General features: G+C 33.9%; 1 protein-coding gene across 4 annotated transcripts in view; it reads right to left on the bottom strand.

The window, feature by feature from the left end:
* Nucleotides 1-19,156, bottom strand: part of LOC111043762 (GTP-binding protein 2) — a 38,969-nt gene extending 19,813 nt beyond the window's left edge. The window contains exons 1-6 of one of the 4 annotated variants that reach the window (XM_039426917.1): nucleotides 18,915-19,058; nucleotides 15,959-16,141; nucleotides 10,099-10,248; nucleotides 9,450-9,662; nucleotides 4,635-4,844; nucleotides 716-845 (exon numbers count right to left, since the gene is read on the bottom strand). In XM_039426917.1, coding sequence (XP_039282851.1) covers nucleotides 716-845; nucleotides 4,635-4,844; nucleotides 9,450-9,662; nucleotides 10,099-10,248 — 703 coding nt within the window. In that variant the 5' untranslated portion in view covers nucleotides 15,959-16,141; nucleotides 18,915-19,058. Of the gene's footprint in view, nucleotides 1-715; nucleotides 846-4,634; nucleotides 4,845-9,449; nucleotides 9,663-10,098; nucleotides 10,249-15,527; nucleotides 15,683-15,958; nucleotides 16,142-18,914 lie in introns of those variants that run through there. The other 3 variants (XM_039426916.1, XM_022328807.2, XM_022328808.2) reach the window with 3 other exon arrangements.
* Nucleotides 19,157-19,889: the final 733 nt, after the last annotated feature.

The raw sequence follows: 19,889 nt of genomic DNA, 5'->3' as shown, positions 1-19,889 counted from the left end.
TTCGACTAGATATAGTAAGGATTCATAGAAAGGATAAGTGGAGCAGAATATCTCAAATGAGTATTAATCATGAAATGAATTCAATAAAAAATTATCAAGGCGAAATTAGAATAAAAAATCTCACTTGGAACAATTTGATGAATTGAGCTGCATTCAAACACCTATTAATGTGTTGTATTTTTATTTCTATAATATAATTCTGTATTGTATTTGATGTATTTTATTTGAGAATACAAATTTAATTCAAATCCCACATATCAGTATCAGAGTCAGTTTCCGGTTCAGTGAAGGTATTCTTCTCATGAGTTCTAATGAAACTGTTCATACTCGCTCAGACGTGCTGAGTGCGAACTCATGGAAAGAATATTTAACCTCGACACATATATTATATAGTGAGGTATCATTTTGTAATCCATGAATATTGTTATATCATTGAAAATGTATGAAAAAATAATATGTAATGTATGAATTTATGAATAAACTCTTCTGGATGTGTCGTCCAACATCACGAAAAATTATTATTATTATTTTTCCAAAGGTGCGTACAGACTTATGCGCCACGAACACACGCATTTAGCTTTCCACCAGCTGTTGCTATGCTTAATAAAAGCGAAATGTGCGTATTGGTGGCAAGTCTGCAAGTGTGAAAGCACCTTTACACGTAGGCCTACCCTCACCGTAAACGGACTCTGATACTGATTATGAGTGAAATTACCTGTTAATCCTTGCACTGTCGTTCGGAGGTATTTCCGATGTCCAGCCAAATCCATGAAAGTGACCAGTTTGCTAGATCTTTCACAAATCTCTTCTGATGTCATAACCTCATTGTAGTTTATCACCTCACCCTGTTCAAGATATTTCCATATCAAACAAGCATTTGAAACACCTGATTACACACTTAGATTATCAGTAATTGAATATTATTTTTACTATTATAAAACAAAAATCTTATGTTATTGAAAGGCTACTTTGGTTTATTCAGCATGAGTCTATTCCATCTATTTTAACAGAAAATTATAAATATATCTGTTCTAATAGTCCAGGCAATGAATGCTCAAAAAAGGGTAGGCTATAGAGGGAAAAGTTGAGAAGACAATTTTTGACCTCGCAGTTCTGTTTAGGGTAGTAAGGAGGTGAACATATCAAAAGTCCCCACCCCTACCCCCTGTGCTAAGGGGGTGGGGGTGGTTTAGAGGTACCATTTTTTGGTTTATCGCATAAAACCCAAAAACTATGTATCCTAATGACTTGACTATCATATAACAAATTAAAGCTCACATAATTTCCTACAATTTTCATTTCCACAACGTTTTTAAATCTCCTCTAGTTTTCGAGATATCCGCTCTTGAAGGTGTGACATTTTTGAAAAAAAAAACACGTTTGCCACCAATTTTTTTCTATTTTTTTAAACTCTTTCAAAAACGATGGGAAAATCCATATTGATTATGAGCTTATAGAGCATTAAATTCTTCTCAATTTGATGTATAATTTCACACTTTTACGAATATCCCTACACCTTTTGCAGCAGCTTTAGTGTTGAGTGTTAAATCTCAATTTTTGCAACAATAGACCAATTGACAAAGGAATTTGAAGGGAATGTTTTAAACAAAATTTTTGACTTTGCAGCTTTGTTGAGACTAGTAAGGAGGAGAGCATATCAAAATTCCCCACTCCTAACTCATGTGCTAAGGGATGAGGGTGGTTTAAAAGTTGCATTTTTCAGCGTTTTCCTTCCACGCTCATATCTTGAGAACAATGCGTTCAACCGACATAAATAACGAATCAAAAATGAAGCTTGATAAATTCTCTAATATCACAAAATTCCACTGAACAAGTGTAGAGAATTTATCAAGCTTCATTTTTTATTTGTTAGTTATGTCGGTTGAACGCATTGTTCTCAAGATAGGAGCGTGGAAGGAAAACGCTGGAAAATGCAACTTTTAAACCACCCTCATCCCCTTAGCCCATGAGTTAGGAATGGGGAATTTTGATATGTTCTCCTCCCAACTAGTCTCAACAAAGCTGCAAAGTCAAAAATTGTTTAAAACATTCCCTTATTCACTATAGTAAAAGTTGGTGAAATTGGATAAATCTTTCGGATATTGTAATATTATTATTTTAAAGCTTCCAGATGTCTGAATTGATCCGATACAATCGACATTATTAGAATTACAGACGATCTCTTTGAAATCGACTTATTTTTGCTGCCATCTTGTTTTTTTCATGATGATAATCATTTTTTAGATTGCCATCATGGATATTCTCTTCCTACACATCATTATAAAGAGATTGATACCATTCCCAAGTCTGTACCTTCAAGGAGTCATGAGTTACACGGTTTTCTAATTGTTGGAATTGCATTTGGCAATGCATGCGTGTTTTCCGCTGCAAACAGTACATTTTACTCTTTTTCTGATGACGCTCCATCCGAAAAATATGGACTTACAGCCTCCAACTAGATGTCATTTTGAAGCTTTGGAAATATTCTACAACACTGTGTCATTAATACTAGTGTTTGTCTACTGGGAATACATATACAGGGTGTAAAGTAAAATATTGTCCCCGAAAAATGTATGTTTCAAGTTTTTGAAGTTGAATAAATAATAGAAAGAGTGGTCGAAATGAGATTATTCTCTCGAACATCATTGTTTGGTTAATTCTAATCACTTTGGTGATAAAACCAATGCGATATCTCTCACAATAACTGAATAACAAGCGATATAAAAATTTCTGTCAATAATGACCGCCATATTGTATTTTTCAATGATGTCGAATATTTTCGTTGTTTCCATCATCAATATTCTTATTCGTCTTGTTGTAACGAAGAGATTGAGACCATTTGCAAGTCTCTATCTTGAAGTAGTCATGAAAAAATCGATGTTATAGTTCTAGCTTGTTACCTCATGGGTATGGAAAAACGCACCAGAAATCATGCAGGGTTTTCTTTGGAGGGCGCTGGAGAACTCATTTTTTGACGTACAGCGCAAAAACATATATCGTTTCAAAGTTAAAAACACGCTCTAAATTTCATAGATTTAAAATTTCTCTGTATCTCTCGCACAAAAAAAGTTATAATGGAATGAATTTTGAACAAATTTAGAAAAACAAATTTTTTGAGCTTTTGAAGGTTATAACTGAAAAAAATATGCGTTTTAGATGACAGTTTTATTGAACATAAATTGTAGAGGAAGATTTTTAAAATATTTTTGTCTGAGAAAACGGTTGAATATCTTGAACGGTTATTGAAATACAAGCGATATAGCAAAACCCTGAAAATTTTGGCGGCCATCTTGTTTCCGAGGTGTTTGCCTGTGATTTCGACTTATCATCATCACGATCCTTATTATGCTAGACCTAACGAATAAATTGAGATATCTTCCACGTTTGTTACTCAAAAATGACCACGGAGTGCCCTATTCACGACATTTGCGCCCGGACTATATTAAACATTAAAAACATTTACAATATGACAAACTGTTCGTTACGTACTTATTTTTCTTATCATTTATCAATACAATCACAAATCATAATCTGTAGATATGACAGGGCGAGAGCAATAGGCCTAGCTAAAAACTGCTCTACTCACAAATTTTATAAAAATTGTAATAATTTCTAAAAGATAAGTTATATTTCCACTGTTAAAATGTTGAGTTCAATGCACGAAATGAAGAAACTAGAATTTTGAATATAGGAGGATGAAGCACTGAATTAGAAACTAATATTCACTTCATGAATCACTGAGAACTTGAAAGAATAGTTATTTCGGAAAATTTAAGCCAAAAAATGTATTAACTTCTCACTTTATAATGCAGAATCCAACTTTACATTCTAACTAAAGATGTGGTGGCTATGTTGAGTGTGTATCGATGTTGCTGCTACAATATCCACCCGCACTCAATCATTTTTGCTTAAATCGGCTCTCGGCTTCCAGAGCCGACAATGCGAATCCACGACAATACTTGAAAAACCTAGCAAACCTTTACTCCCAAAGAACTAAAACTAAGAATGATTACATTTGAGTCCCTTTGGAGAAAAAATAGTACTGCAGTACAGTGGAACTTGGTTATAACATAATTTAAGGGACCACACAGTTAACAACGCTACATTGGAGTGATACATAATATAAATGAGGTTTCAAAATCTTAATTTTGAACCAAGGAAAATTAAAAAAAAAACATACTTTAAGCTATTTTATAACTGAATCTTCTCTAAAAACTCATCTAAAAATCAAAATATCTGGCTAAGCTAAGGATTCGCATTGTCGGCTCTGGAAGCCGTGAGCCGATTTAAGCAAAAATGATTGAGTGAGGGTGGATATTGTAGCAGCAACATCGATACACACTCAACATAGCCACCACATCTTTAGTTAGAATGTAAAGTTGGATTCTGCATTATAAAGTGAGAAGTTAATATCCGAAGTCAAATCCGAGGCTTCCACAATGTAAATTACTCATAGTTTGGCGGGACCTATAAATAAATGACGTTATATAATGTTGACGCTATGGCCGAGGTAATAACCAAGTTACACTGTATTTTATTGTGAAATACGTCATAAGACAGTAGATGGAGGAAACAAAAATGCAAATTGAATGCTGTCAATTATTGGTTGTTGATTGCTATAGTAGTAGACCGACCTGTTGGTCGAATCCGAGAATCTCGTGGGAAATAGACGAGGTGCGACCGGACTGGACCTCGTGCAGATGGCGGAACATGTTGAGGCGCGCCCGACCGCGGCCATTGTCCAGCTGACCCTGGGTCAGCACTCCAAGCAGCGTCGACTTGCCGGCGTCCGCCGAACCCATCACCGCAACGCGCACCTCTATGTTGTGCTGGTCATCCGGAACCTGACAACATCAACATTCAACACTCAACACATCACCAATTACTTATTTATAACATCCATCTGCTTCTATTAATAAAAGTAAGAAAATTATAGTGAGATTGACGTTATAAAGTCAGCACCAGGTTAACATTTCCTCTAAGTAAAGTTCAAATAATTTTCAATATTCGGAGCACTTGGACATCTTCTGGTTCTCCCCTTCCAAATTCCGAAGGATTTCATATGATTTAATCTAGTAGTATGTGGTGCATCATTTCGTGATTTGCGCTTGCATTTCTTTTATTCAATTATCCTCATTAAGGCTAGTGGTAGTCCATTACACAGTCACATTTTTTCCCTCTCCTCTTTTTCGTCTATATAGTAGTAATGATTATACAGAGTGTTTGAAAAAGAACTCCCTAGTTATGATGTGTTATAGAATCTGTAAAAAGTGATATACACTATTCTAGTTTGTGGTGTTTGATTCAAGTTTTGTCCCCCTGCAGTTGGCAGACCTGCTTGACCTTGAGACGGCGCCAGGGAACAGTTCCTTCAGTTGACAATCGCTTTCCGGGAAGGTGGATAGGGAGAGCTCGTCCAATTGCTTGGCCACCACGAAGCCCGGACTAAACCCCTCTGGACTTTTTCTTTTGGGGATACATAAAAAATGTTGTGTAAATTTAAAAAATCCGATACATAAACCATTTAGGGAAAGAATGGTCACGGCGGTTGGGACAGTTACACCTGATAATTATGCAGGTGAATATATGGCGAGAACTTGAATATCGTATCGACGAGTGCAGCACAACAAAAGGATCCCATGTTCAAGTGTACTGATGTTGAACAAAACTTGAAGGTTCTCTCTTTCATTGTATGCACTTGTTGGTGAATTTTTTCATTAATTTACACATAAAATTTATACCTAAAACTAGGGAATTCTTTTTCAAACACCCTGTAGTTTACTAAGGTATGTGTGCATTTTTCATATTGAATTCAGTTACTGTATTTTTATTATTCTATATACGACTGTATATTTCTTCTATTTTTCATTTTCATAATTTTATAATTGGCTATTTTTATAATTTATTATTTTCTCATATTTTCTATCTTCTTTTTATTGAAAATTGTATTATTTTACACTATAGGAGGCAAAATAGTTTTTTACCTGTTGTCTTCATGAATAAATAAATTTAAAAATTTGAATTAAAACCTTGGTTTAGTATCCTTGTATGTCATTATACAAAGCAGATACGTAACTCCATCCTTTTCTAGCTCCGCACTGTTGCTGAATCATTTGTTAGCTACAAAGAAATATAATTAACTACCAGAATATTCTCAATATTAGTAAAAAGATATTATAGTTTAATTTAAAAGTTATTATTAAATCGTGAAAATATATATTTCCTTTGTGAAGATATATTTGAGATAATTATAATAGATCATTAGTAACAAGATCATTAGTCACAGCTATCTACTATGGAAGGCGGTGAAAAAAGAAACTTGGCAACTGTGAAGTCCTATAACGTGAATCTCAACTATAGGTTTGAGTGACGCAGCATCACACTCAAACTAAACACTCATTAGCTAATTTTTCAAACATATTTCGTATAAAAAGAGGGTGGTGATAGGCCTATTCACATTGATTAATTTATCCGGATAAATTAAAATTACCAATTACATTGGAATAAATATTATGTTTATTACAAGTTTGAACATAATCAACTGGAATTGTGAAAAATTATCGCTTTTTTCCCATAAGAGCTTGGCTCCCCAATCCTCATTACAATACAATACAAAACAAATAAATTTTATTTCCATTAATATACAAATAAACAATCTTATCAATAAAATGTACATAATATTCAAAAATACAATATATGAAATTTACTACAAATATAAATAAATTGCATTTTTTCGGAAATTAACCTACTCAACTATGGGAAACCCATGTTCTAGAGCAGGTGTAGTAGTAATACAATTAAATTTAGAGTGGGGGTGCAAATACATTGGGTAAGTGAGCTCACATATTGTTCGAAACTATGTTTTCTATATGTCTTCCAGTTGTTGTGATCCAGTTTTTAACGGCGCATTTAAATTTTCTTGAGTTTTCTATTATCTTGATGATAGGAAGGAAGTAAATTGACAGGAAGTAAATTGTTGAGTTTTGTTGCTAGGTGGATTCAGGCAACATTCTTTTTAACTTCAATGAGAATATTAATTATCCATGAAATTTTGACAAAATATAAAAAAAATGTTTTTAAAAATACTTTACTCATCTCAAGAAAAATTAATACGATAACGGTTTTGATTTTCAGAGAATCAATAAATTTTAGGCATGATAGTCCGATATAATTTACTAGGAAACCACATCATAATGTAAGTTATTCTTTTTCTGTATTTTTTGCAGAGAGTTGCGGAACATAATATTTATTAATAACCGTAATAGTCGTTCGATCATTGCTTAGTTTACCCATTAAATGCTACTGCAAGTCATAAGGACGTGACTTCGGTATTGAGCTTATATGCATACAGTATTGACTTGTTTCTATTATAATATGTGAAGAATTGTTTGAATTGACTAGATATTTGTTCACTACATTTTTTCAATTTTTCAATTGAGCAGTTTATTTATTGTAATTTTGTTTCAACTGGTTATCATGCTTATTATGTAGAACAACTTGTTGTTTAGAAATGAAGGTTTGTTATTTAAAAATTATAGAAAAAAGTTTATAAAAAATTATAGAAAAAAAACGAAATTAATAGCCTCCGTGCCTCAAGAGAAAGGATTAAAATAGCTCCCAATTTGCTAGCATGTATTGCTACTACTACCTACTCATTCTTCTATTCTACTCATTTCTTCTACGTATGGATGTACTGAGGTACTTTATTTATTAGATTGGATTTAAATAATACATGTTATAAATAAATATCTTATATAAATTATAAATCTTTTCATTAGAATCTGAGTACATAATACATAGTGAATCTGCTTCACTTCGTAAAATTAAATTTTATACGAATTTTTAAGGTGAGTGAAATTTATAAATAGAAAAACGAGAATAATTTATGTTGATGGCTTGCTGAGGTCAGTTTTCTCTATGAGTAGCCTATATTGTCGATGGATTGCAGTCATCACAATAGTCACAGCTCTTGAATCAGTAAAGTGCTGATCAAAGTAAAAAATATAAGCTGGAGTGAAACACAACAAACATATAATTCATACTCATTTCTTCTCAAAAAATTACAAATTGCACTATGAAGGACATTCCATTACATGATTTAATAAGTGATATCAACGTTTAAACTTGACAAACATTAATGAATTGGAAGCAATATGGATTCAAAATAATCAAACCTATGATTTAAAACAACATAGGTTGCTGGATGATGCCCATTGTTCTCTAGTGAATCTTCTTATTTATTTGTAGACAATGATATTTAATGATGGCATGATTTAAAATTCATATGCTTAGCGGGATTCGAACGCAAGACTATTCCAGCACTAGTCCATCAATGTTTGATAGCGCCTTATCTGACTTAGACTTGGGCCACAGTATACATACAATGCGGAACTTCCTAAAAAAGATGGCGCAAAAATCCGCCATCTAGGAAGTTCCGCATTGTAATAATATTGATTGGAGGTTCGGATCACTTTACTGATCCAGATCAATTGATCTCGTTCACTGCCGCGAGCCAATCAGAAGACCAGGATTGGAATTTCCTAAGGTCACTTGACGTGTCTAGTATTTGTGCCATGTAAAAAGCATTGGTTGGATAGGCGTTTGATTGACAGTTTCCATTCTGTACCTATTTTGTGCTTGGGCTGGTTTTTCGTTTGTGCGTGAATGCCGTCGTCGACCACGACAGGGTCTAAATAACCTAAAAGATTATGTTTTAATGGGGGAGGTTGAGTTTATACTTTTAAATGGCAATATGTTGATATTATTAGAAAAGAAGTTATAAATAAAGTTACAAATAATGAAAAGTTATTTGATCAGCTGTTTAAGCATACTTGAAATTTGTACAATATGAATGTCAACAATATTTGTCGCGGAAGTTTATGCAAAAGCGAAAATGCACCTTAAAGGTAGGCGCACACAGATCGTCTTCGGACGGACAGCACGCATCGGACGGATCGGACGATTAGATTTGATGCATTGTTTTCAATTGGAGTGCGCATACCTACTTTATAGCATCAAATCTAATCGTCCGATCCGTCTGATGCGTGCCGTCCGCCCGATGACAATCTGTGTGCGTCTACCTTTAGCCACCACAATCCGCACATAATGAATAAATGCATTAAAAACAGTTTAATTATAAAAAACTACCGTACTTGGTGCCGGTTGCACAAAGGCCGGTTAATTTTAATCGTGATTAATTTTACGAGAACCAACAAGAGAAGCCTTCTTTTCGTAAACCTTTTTTGTACAACCGGGCCTTAGAAATTGTCTTATCACAACAAAAATACAAATGAGTCAGTAAATTAATGAATAAATAAAAGACCAGTTTACAACATTATTAATAAGACTTTAAATCAAGCACATCTGCAGCAACTGCATTAAATGAAAAGTTCCACTACACTTGAGTATAGTAAAGTTCAGCAGTAGCATGATTTGTATTGGTTACTGACCTTGCGAACAAGGACTTCGGCGACCTGCCTGGAGTCGTCGACGATCCTCTGTCTGAGCACCGTGGTGGTGGCGCCGAGGGTAGTGGCCATCTGCTCCAGGGTCTCCAGGCTGGCAGTCATCTCCTCCTCTGACAGGCCCGTCAGCAGGCCACTGTCCTCCACGCCAATCTCATAGATCGCTTCGCCGTGTCCTTCTCGCAGTCTCCACTTCATCTAAACAAACATACATAATAGCTCTCTTTAGTGATAGGCCACAACTATAAAGAGCGGCATTTTTACAGCTCGTTTTCAAATGTATTGCCACTTATTGTCTACTAGCAGGTAACCCGTGTTCCGCAAGGGTCTAATTAAAAACATGACAAACTGAAAACTTGATCTACTGAAATCTTGAAGAATTTTAAATGGGTCTATAACCATATTCGGTAAATTGAGAATCTATATGCAAAATGTCAAGTTAATCAGTTCAGTAGTTGAGACGTGATGATGCGTCATTCGTGAATTTTGTGAAAAATGCTTCATGTGGCTTCGCCCTTATACCCACTCTATCATAAACATATTTCATTCACCCCCCTCACTTTCAGTCATACTACTCCAATAGTTATTTGTTAATTATTATTAGTTAATGGGGGCATAGCATAGCATAGCATACCTGTGTGACGAGGTGCTGGAACCTGAGACGGGATGGGTTGACTAGTTTCAACTTGTACTCGACATTTCCCAGCTGGGGCTCGGGGGGCAGCTGGGTGTCCTCCCCCTCCCCCTCCCTATCCGGCTCAAACAGTCCTAAGAATGAGTCCATCTGAAAATCGTTTCAATTCAAATAATTATTAGCGAAATCATCCAACAATAGAGTTTAAACAAACGGCATATCATAGATGAGATAAAATTCAAATAGATAAGTCACATGTCATTCAGGGAATATGTTTACAAATAATACAATCATTATCAACACTTTCCATATTCGTTTCGATTAAAGATACCTAAAACGATAAAAAGTTTAGGCACATAATTATTGATAATATTTTAAATTATCATATTCTGTTCTACCGTATTTCATTCTTATAACGTATATTGTAGTTTTCTTTATTAAACACTGTATTTCTGGACCGGAAAAAGTTTTGGGCTGCCAAAGCCTGATGTTTCCAAACCTGTATGCTTTTTCAAATAAATAATAAGATAAGGCTCTCGAAATTGGTTTTCAGACACCGAAAGAGCTTTGTATTCCCGTATATTTGAAGAACATAAAAATATTACTGCATCTGGTAGAGCAATACATCATGTCATTTGAACGATCGATATTGGCTGGTTAACTTGACTAAGGATTAACTGTGACGTTTTTGAATTAAACAACTGCAATCGATAATACCATTTTTTAACTGTAGATCAGACAGTTCTTGAATTAACTCAAGTTTAAACTGTCATTCAGCTACCTCTGGCCTCTGAACTACTATAATATGGTACATATTACCTACTGGGCCTTTTGCTCTATTATGGTATTTATAGCCTTTTATGGTATTTATTATAGCCTTTCTATGGTATTTATGGCCTTTTGCTCTATTATGGTATTTATTTATTAGAATTCTCTCCCTACTAGGTTGAACCTTAGAAACGAATATTGTCGGTACAAATCTAGTTATATTAGTTTTAGGGCTTGTGCAATTAGGTTTTATAATAAGTTACCGTTACATGTAAGAGGCATACTAGTGAGTGAATATAAACTTAAAATAAGGATTTTCTAATAAAAACCCGTTTTTATACTAATGATGAATATTTTGCCTTGGAACAAATTATAGCATTCTTTTAGATGTGAGGTCGAATATAATTGAATAGATAAATAACAAACACAAATTATTAATGCAGTATACAACCGATAAATTGGAGGAAGTGCTGTTCTTATCAGTAAAGAGGCTAATGCAAGTCTGACTGAAAATGAATATGAATGCATTCATGATTAATTCAACACAATAGAGCATTTATTATCTCCTTGAGTTATTTTATGAAATCGTTTCTTTCTCAATATTGTTGTTGTATTATGAATTATCATGTTGTGCTATTGTCACACACTTAATAAAATTGTGCAAAAGATGCTCAATTATTTAAAATTTCTCCGAGTTATATCACAGATTTAATCCTAAAAAATGTTTAATAGGTCTATGGTTATATTTTAAGTACATTCTACAAAGCATCTTGAAGACAATACATCATAATCCATGATAATTTCCACAGGATCTCTTTTATGATAATATGCCGAAGCAACCATATGGAAAGATACTGTATAGAAAGTATCGAGTTCATTGCAGAGCTTCCTCATTGATAGCTCCAATGACAACACTACACTCAATTTAGAAACTGATCTGATACAACTGCTCCAACAACAATAGTAGGCCTACTTGAAAAAGGTTTCAATTACAATATTGCTGTCAGCTTATAATTTTCTACAATAGATTCGAGGCTGAAGAGATTGATATTTAAAACCATTGCAACTAACGTATAATGGCAATATGATACAGAGATCAAAAACCAGTTTTATTTCAGAGTTAAATATCATCGCGAATAAGCGAGCGGAGTATTCGAGGTCTCTAGAGGCTGAGTGAACTCCGTGAGATTTACTTATTAGTGTCAGCATTGAATGATTGGGAAGTGTTCATATTATTGAAACTGTAATGCTGACAGTATAAAGTGAGTCTGGCCATAGTGAGCTCCCACCTTGTAGGAGTTCACGACTCTCCACCTCCATCACAACTCGGAGAGCTCTGAACTCAATCAGCTGAGCAAAGCAGTGCCGCAGCGCAGCGCTTACTCAACTCACCTAGTAAGCAAGTTGACGACATCTAACTAGGTTACTTTCACTACTACGGCACTATCAGCTGTATTTTATTATTATAAGAGAGCAGGATAGCTGCAGAGAGCATGCAAGAGGGAAGGCTATTCTATTTTTTCAGCACAGCTAGTCTATTGTCGGAGGATGCAGCCAAAACTTGAACAAAAGAAAGTTTATTATTAACTAGATTGACTCTCAAAGCCGTTGGAGCCAAGCCAAGATAATAATCACAATCTAGCTTGCGCATAACAGTAGGAAAATCTTGGCTTTCGTGGCAGAGACCATAATAGCAAATTTCTTAGATGTTATTAATAGTTAATCAACAATTTTTATTATACTCTACATGCTCCAGAATATATTTATCAAATATTATAGTTGACAAAAAGCACTGTGAAGAGATACACGAATAAAGTTGACGTACTATTAAAGTATTCAAATTTTAATAAATTGATTACTCACATTCACAGTAGTAGTTTTAAAAATAAAGACAGCAAAAAGTATTGTAATTAAGAAAACATAACAAAATTTCTTGGGTATGTTATATCTATGGTATTGTTAAGAACAATATAATGAGTTATACCTTATATTATGTCGGAACCAGGTATGAGAAATTCAAGAGTGACATGAAAAAATTGAAATGTGTTGTACTGATTCTGTAGTACCAGGATGAAACAAGTTCGCAGATAAGCTAGTGATAAAAGAAGAATAGGATTAAGTGGAGCATGTTTGTATTACAGAAGATGATTGACGCATGATAAAAGGAAACCGCAGGTTACACCTCGTTAACAGTGAATAGATAACAGAAGATCAATTTTCGTATAAAAAAAAACACTGCAACCTAATTTCCTTGCAAAAGTACAAAATTGTATCATCAAAAAGGAAAATAAATTTTTACAAGAGAGGTATGTAGAATACACTTTAGAATTTGAAACGAGGGGGCCTATTTACAAAGAGAATGAATTGTCGTTTTTGAGCATCTCCACTGAGAAGCAGCTTCAAGTACAAATTCAATGACTATCATAGATCCAAAATCGACTTGAAGATAAAAACGGCTGACCTCCAAACAACAAGGTCAACTTTAGACCCTGAAATCCTTTTAAATGTCGTTGAAGCTGAAGTCATTCTTCTCGAGACGTTGCAATTTTATAGACATTCTAAATGTACCGTATGTAGATGTAGAGTAGATACATGAGATTAGATTCCTGAGTCGATTCAAAATGTATGCTTTGCTGTAGTTGACGTTATTTGAGAAAATAAATAAGGTCTTCATAACTGTTTTGGGATAAAACCAATTTTCCTTTTACTGTACAATAATTTACAATGAAGACTTCACAGGAACAACATAATTGTTTTAAATTCATTATGATAAATAATTAAATTTCTCTGCCAATAATTGTGTCTTCATTAATCAATTAATCCACTTATTGAGTTATACATAATATGTATAACTTACTTGAATTATTTTACATCAACAAATATTTGAGCACGAATAATATTGGTTTAAAATATTTTCAAAAAATTCCATGCGTTCTATTTCTAGACAATGATTCTCGATATTATTGAAAATATTAAATTAGATGTATAATCATATTCGTATGGACAAAAATAACATTCAGAATTTAATAAAAGATGAGACGTGTTTAAAAGCTTGAGATTCTTATCTGACGTAATCAGTAACTTAACAATTGATTCAGTATGAGTATACGTTGCGCTTCGATACTATGCATTAGGCGATATGGAGTTTAGGAGATAGAGCACACACTCATTATTGTTCTACAGAACATAAGCAATCGATATAGATCACAATAGGTTCTAAATGGATGGAAAAGGTGGACGAACTTGTTGAAGAGAGTGTATCTGACAAGGCCGTGACAACTGAAAAGCAGCCACATCACAACTTCTACATCATTATCATTTACATGTCTATCACTAATGCAAGTTTAGAAAGTACTGTATTCTCAATATGAAGGTTACGGTTAGTAAATTATGTTGAGCGGTAACTCTGTTCTCCAATATTGGCTGAGTTAAAGTGGTTTTCATTGTTTCAGACTACGAATTTAACATGACTAATTTGTCTTTCTGTAAGATGTGAGATATTGGAACAATTATTACGAAATTTTGAAGGCATCCTGAAGCTCTATTAAAAGATTTTTTTCATTGTAGCCTATCATTTTCCAAGTTACATGTATAAAAACTAATGAAAGCATGAATGGAGAAAATTCCGGTTTCATTAATATTGCTTCATCTATAGGTGCATACAAACTTATGCGCAACAAAAACGCGCATTTCGCTTTTCATCAGTTGATGTTCAGCTTACTATATCTGTATTTGTACAGGAACACGATATGCGCGTGTCCGTGACGCATAAGTCTGCACGCACCGTAATGAATATGTTATCAGAATTGACGGTAAGTCTGATGGAATTCGTCTAAATAGAGAAAAGGAAGTACTTCAAGATATAAGGAAAGTATAGTGTACTAGTAAAGTATAGAGCTTCTTCATTATTTTCAATTGAAACATTTCACTCAAATAATTTACTTAAAAAAAATTATTTGAGATTAACAGCAGCATGATTTCAATTAACAAGTGCTACAAGCCTCTCACACCTTTAAGTACAGAAACGAGTTTCTGTAAAATTCTAATAACATTTGCATTCACAAAATATAGGAAACTGTGATAAAACCTCCAATACGGTAGATGAAATTCCAAAGAAGTTAAATACCCAAGTATAGACAAAAGTAAAATAGAAGAGTGGGGAAGTATGTACCGTTTTTTATGAGACCGCGGTTTTTGGGCCGTAGACTGAAACTGATTCTCATGAAGAGGATAAATAATAGTAATGAGGACCACATTCTATGTTGCATTTAAATATTATAGGAACCTCCGTGATGGAGAAAAATTAAACCTTGTACTTAGTAATTGAAGAAGAAAATGATAAGTGTAACACCACTAACATAAGAGAAACATAAAAGTCACTTGTTCCAGTTCAATTATCGACAAGTAACTGGTTGTTGCTTATTATAACAAATATAATCACAAAAATACCCCTCAATAGAACTGGAGAACAAATTTTAACGCATCTAAAATATGTCAGTGTTAGAAGCGGCCCATATTTGAATAGTTCCCTTATTATTATGACTTCTTATTGTGCATAATAATCGCTACCTCTACATCATACATTATTTAAAGCTGCTCTCCTTGACTGAAGAAAATAGACCAGCGACAAATAATCAAACTCACTGATACAGTTAACTCACATTCAGAAATATTTAAGAGCCGCTAACGCCAGCACTTGGAAGAGGATTGTTACACTGTTTAGCATTATCAAGTATGATGCTTTACTTCAAAATTATGAAGATTACTACTTTATATTAGCTAACAAAATAAGGTACTTTGAGTTTTAAGACCAATGTATTATGAAACGAGCAATGCCAATCCAAAATACCTTGGCAAACAGCTGCAACTCGCGGGAATGGGCGGGAAAATTTGGCACATTATCTGTTTGTTTACAACACTAAAAATAGAAGAGTGCAGTGAAATTAGCAGAGTACCAACATCCTTTGCTCAGCTGTTCGGCTCATCTAGGTGATCAATAGAAAGGGAACGCGTTCGTAATATTATTTCCTCTCAAAAGTTATTACAAAACAGCCACATAACAAACTAGAATCTTTCCTTAAAAACTAAATACCCGAGATTGTCGGTCGGGATATAGCGGTAAGGAGCGTCACAAACTTCGGTCTGTTAGCAATGCCTGGTTTGAGGGTTCGAGTCCCGACGATGGCATGTACGTTTCGTCACATCAATTCACCAACGCACTTTTCTATCACCCACGCACAAGCAAAACGCTGATGTGGACATCATCATCTATATTCTATAAAATAAAGGAAAGAATTGGCTTTTATACGTACTGAATAGGAAATTAACGAGTTCACGCATCATCACGTCTGAACAACTGGACTGATTAACTTGAAATTTTGCACATAGATTCTTAATTTACCGAGGATGGTTATAGCGTTATAGGCCAATTTTAAATTCCTCCAGATTTCAGTAGGTCAAGTTTTCAGTTAGTAAAGTTTTTAATTGGACCCTTGCGGAGCACGGGTTATCTGCTAGTCCGGAATGAAAAATAAGCTTCATTTTGCTCCTTCCTCTACACAATGTACCTATTTTTCTATTACTGGACGTACTATATTCTAAATAGCAGAATTATTTCAATTCTACTTCTTCCTAATAGAATAATCCAACAAAAATCAACATGAGTTATTTGAATTAAATTGATGAAAAAAGTATTATACAATAATCCAGGAAAAATTCCAAGAGAACCGATCAGAAAGAGCTTTTTTTTAATGAAGCTTCTCTTATTTGTTCTTGTGACATTTAAAGACGAGGTTAAATGACATGAGTACTAATCAGAGTAAAGGCTGAATTTCAAGTGAAATAAATCTTTTAAGAATTCTTTATAAACATAATTTTAGATAACATTAATCTGGTGAGAGTGCTTTATAAAAATTGTGATAAGATGAATAAGTTTTTATAGTTGAGATTATTCATCACAATTTTTATAAAGCACTCTCACCAGATTAATGTTATCTAAAATTATGTTTATAAAGAATTCTTACCAGATTTATTTCACTTGAAATTCAGCCTTTACTCTGATTAGTACTCATGTCATTTAATCTCGTCTTTAAATGTCACAAGAACAAATAAGAGAAGCTTCATTAAAACAAAACCTTTTTCTGATTGGTTCTGTTGGAATTTTTCCTGGATTAAAATTTAACAGGCTTTTGTGGAACCGGGCCTTAGACCTTGGAGAATTACACAATTTATTCAAAATTACAACTTTATTGGTTTGTTTTTATTGATATGATTTATAAAACTTTTAAAAAACTATATTTGATGTAATTTCAAGTTTCAAGTCATGACTAATCAAACAATTTTTTTAACTAACTTAAAAACTTTATTATTATGCTGATAATTTTCTAAATTGCGCGAATTTTACCAAAATGGATTATTAGGATGATGGACAATATGACTTCCCCTTAGTGAAGCTCTTGGGCTTAATGGATAAGCTTTCTTGGAAAAATCACATACAAGATGTCTGTTGCAAGCTGATTCAGATTCTGTTCTTGCTGAGTAGTTTGAGAGCTTGTAACCTGGAGACCCATCATCGCACATGCGACTTTGCCTTATTCAAGATGTGATACGCATATGCCAAATAGTGTCATACTACTTTTATAACTTGATGTGAGGTATGTCGAACAAGCACAGGCTGAATCTCCTCCCAAACCACCCGATCAAGAGCCTGTTTCTACTAGGAGTCTACCTGAGACAAACCTCACAACATTCTTACAGGAGAAACCCTCCTCTTGTAGCCCTACTAGAATCCTCCTAAGCTTTATGTGAGTTCTTTGAATTTGACACTGTGCACTGCTACCTGTGACTGGTTGAATGCATGTCTGATTGTCCATCTGTGGACGAGGTGGACTGTCTAAGTTATGAACAAAAATTATTTGGCATTCATAACCAAGAGGTTGGTACAAAGAAGAATTCTTTATTCTATGATGTACATAAAACAGAAACAACAGGACTTGCAAGCCCGGGCAGATGGGCATCACTACAACACCAGGCATCGAGAGCTGATTGACATTACCAGGGTGCGCCTACAAGGATCGCAGGTGTGCGGAAGGAGCTCACCACTACGCTTAAACTTCAACAAACTGCCAGCAAGGGTAAAGCAGTTGAAACTTGGAATTGGGTGCATTTGAGAGAGTAGTACTTGAAAGAATTTTGAAAAATCTAAAAAGGCTTGTGAAATGATAATTATTTTGCAATTTCTAATTTCTCACTATCAATAAATCTGTGGTTTCTGACAATTTCTTAGTATTTTTATTTAATAATTTTGCAAAGTGAAGTCCCAACTCCCAACTTCTATTCCAATATCCAGTTATCATTACTGACAATAAAATTTAATTAATTTATTTAAAAATATAAGTTAGGTACTTATTTTTCATTATTTAAACTAAGTCACAAAAGAATTACCTAAAAAACCCTAAATTATCGTTATTAATGTCGATTATCAGACAGTTTTATAGTTTCCAAAAACATACTAATTGGTAGAGAAGACAGTAAAATGTAAGTAACTTACTAACATTTCAGGGATATTAGGCCTACTCTAAAAATGTAAATAAACACTTTATCTAATCAGTCTGGCTAAATAGTAACACTTTTAAATATTCAGTTAAAGATATATGAAAAAGGTACCAAATTAAATTCACTAATCATTATTAAACGTTTAAATAATATTTTTATATAAAATGTAGATTAGCAATAATGATGAAATAGCATTCCAATTTGTAATAAGATCACGGAAAAAATAGATCGTGTAAGTTTCATTTAAAATTAGAGGATCAACACAAATATAAAGTTAACTTTACTCCAAATTGTTAAGTATCACATAATTTTTTATAATAGCTAGTGAAAGGCCATGTAAATTACAAAAAAGATTGTCTACTACAATATTACACATTGGGCTATGTGAAACCAAAATAGATCAGAGAACTGTCAAGATGCAAATTTATTTGTATGAAAAGCAGTTATATAAAAGGGATATTGTTAAAACGTTTTTATAAAAGATATAAAATTACCTTTAGATATAAATTCCACACATTTCACAAATAACCAACTCAGTTCTCCAACTTATTTGGCTTTTCCGAACACCAAAACAACACACAATACAAACCTAATTCACCGCCATATTAGCAACAACTACAACAACAATGAAAATTTTTAGAATGAGAGGCCGACCGATCGGAAGAGGGAGAAAGACGAGAAAAAGAGCGAGTATGGTAAATACCAGGAGAACGAGTGAGAAGGAATGTGATGGAGGAGACTGACGAAATAACGGTCTAGATTGAGTAAGTCTATAGAGAGCTTCTACGGTCTTGTATGAGTCTCATCTATATATGATAGATGAAAATTCATAGGAATCCGAATAAACACATTGAATATAGAATTGATATACAAAGATGGTTTTCATATAATTTGAATATTTTTAACAATTGACAAGAAGTTCATTCTAGGGTCACTTCTACGCATAACCTGTCTGGTTAGACCATACTCTTATTGATTGCTCGAATAAAGGTTAGACCACAGAAGTAGGACACTGAAATTTGGGGGAGGAAATTTCAGTTTGGCAACACTATTGATCATGAAATTTGAGGGAATGTCTGGAACACAATTTTGAACTCTGAATCTCAATTGAGACTGGTTAGGAGATGAACTGTGCATTGAACTGCGCATTTCTGGCAGGCCGGTAAAAGGTGTGTTACTGCAAAGTTGACACCTGTTGGCGTTGGCTGTTGCAAAATTGAAAATTACACCACCTCCATTGAAGCTACTATAACACTAAAAGGAAACATGAAAAAGTAAAATAATACATCAGATTAAAAATAATGCTATACAGACGTACGTACATAAGCACTAATTTTTCTGATTCATTGTTCAAAGTCAAAAGCTGTGTTTGAAACTTTCACTCCAAATTCCATTGTCAATCAATTATTGGTATGCTGTTGTAAAACTGAAGATTTCACACAAAATACTGAATCTGCTGCAACAGTTGT

The sequence above is a fragment of the Nilaparvata lugens genome, chromosome 4, assembly GCF_014356525.2.
Source record: "Nilaparvata lugens isolate BPH chromosome 4, ASM1435652v1, whole genome shotgun sequence".
Classification (NCBI taxonomy): domain Eukaryota; kingdom Metazoa; phylum Arthropoda; class Insecta; order Hemiptera; family Delphacidae; genus Nilaparvata; species Nilaparvata lugens.
Note: the sequence above shows the minus strand (reverse complement) of the source record. Positions and strands in the feature narration are given on the sequence as shown.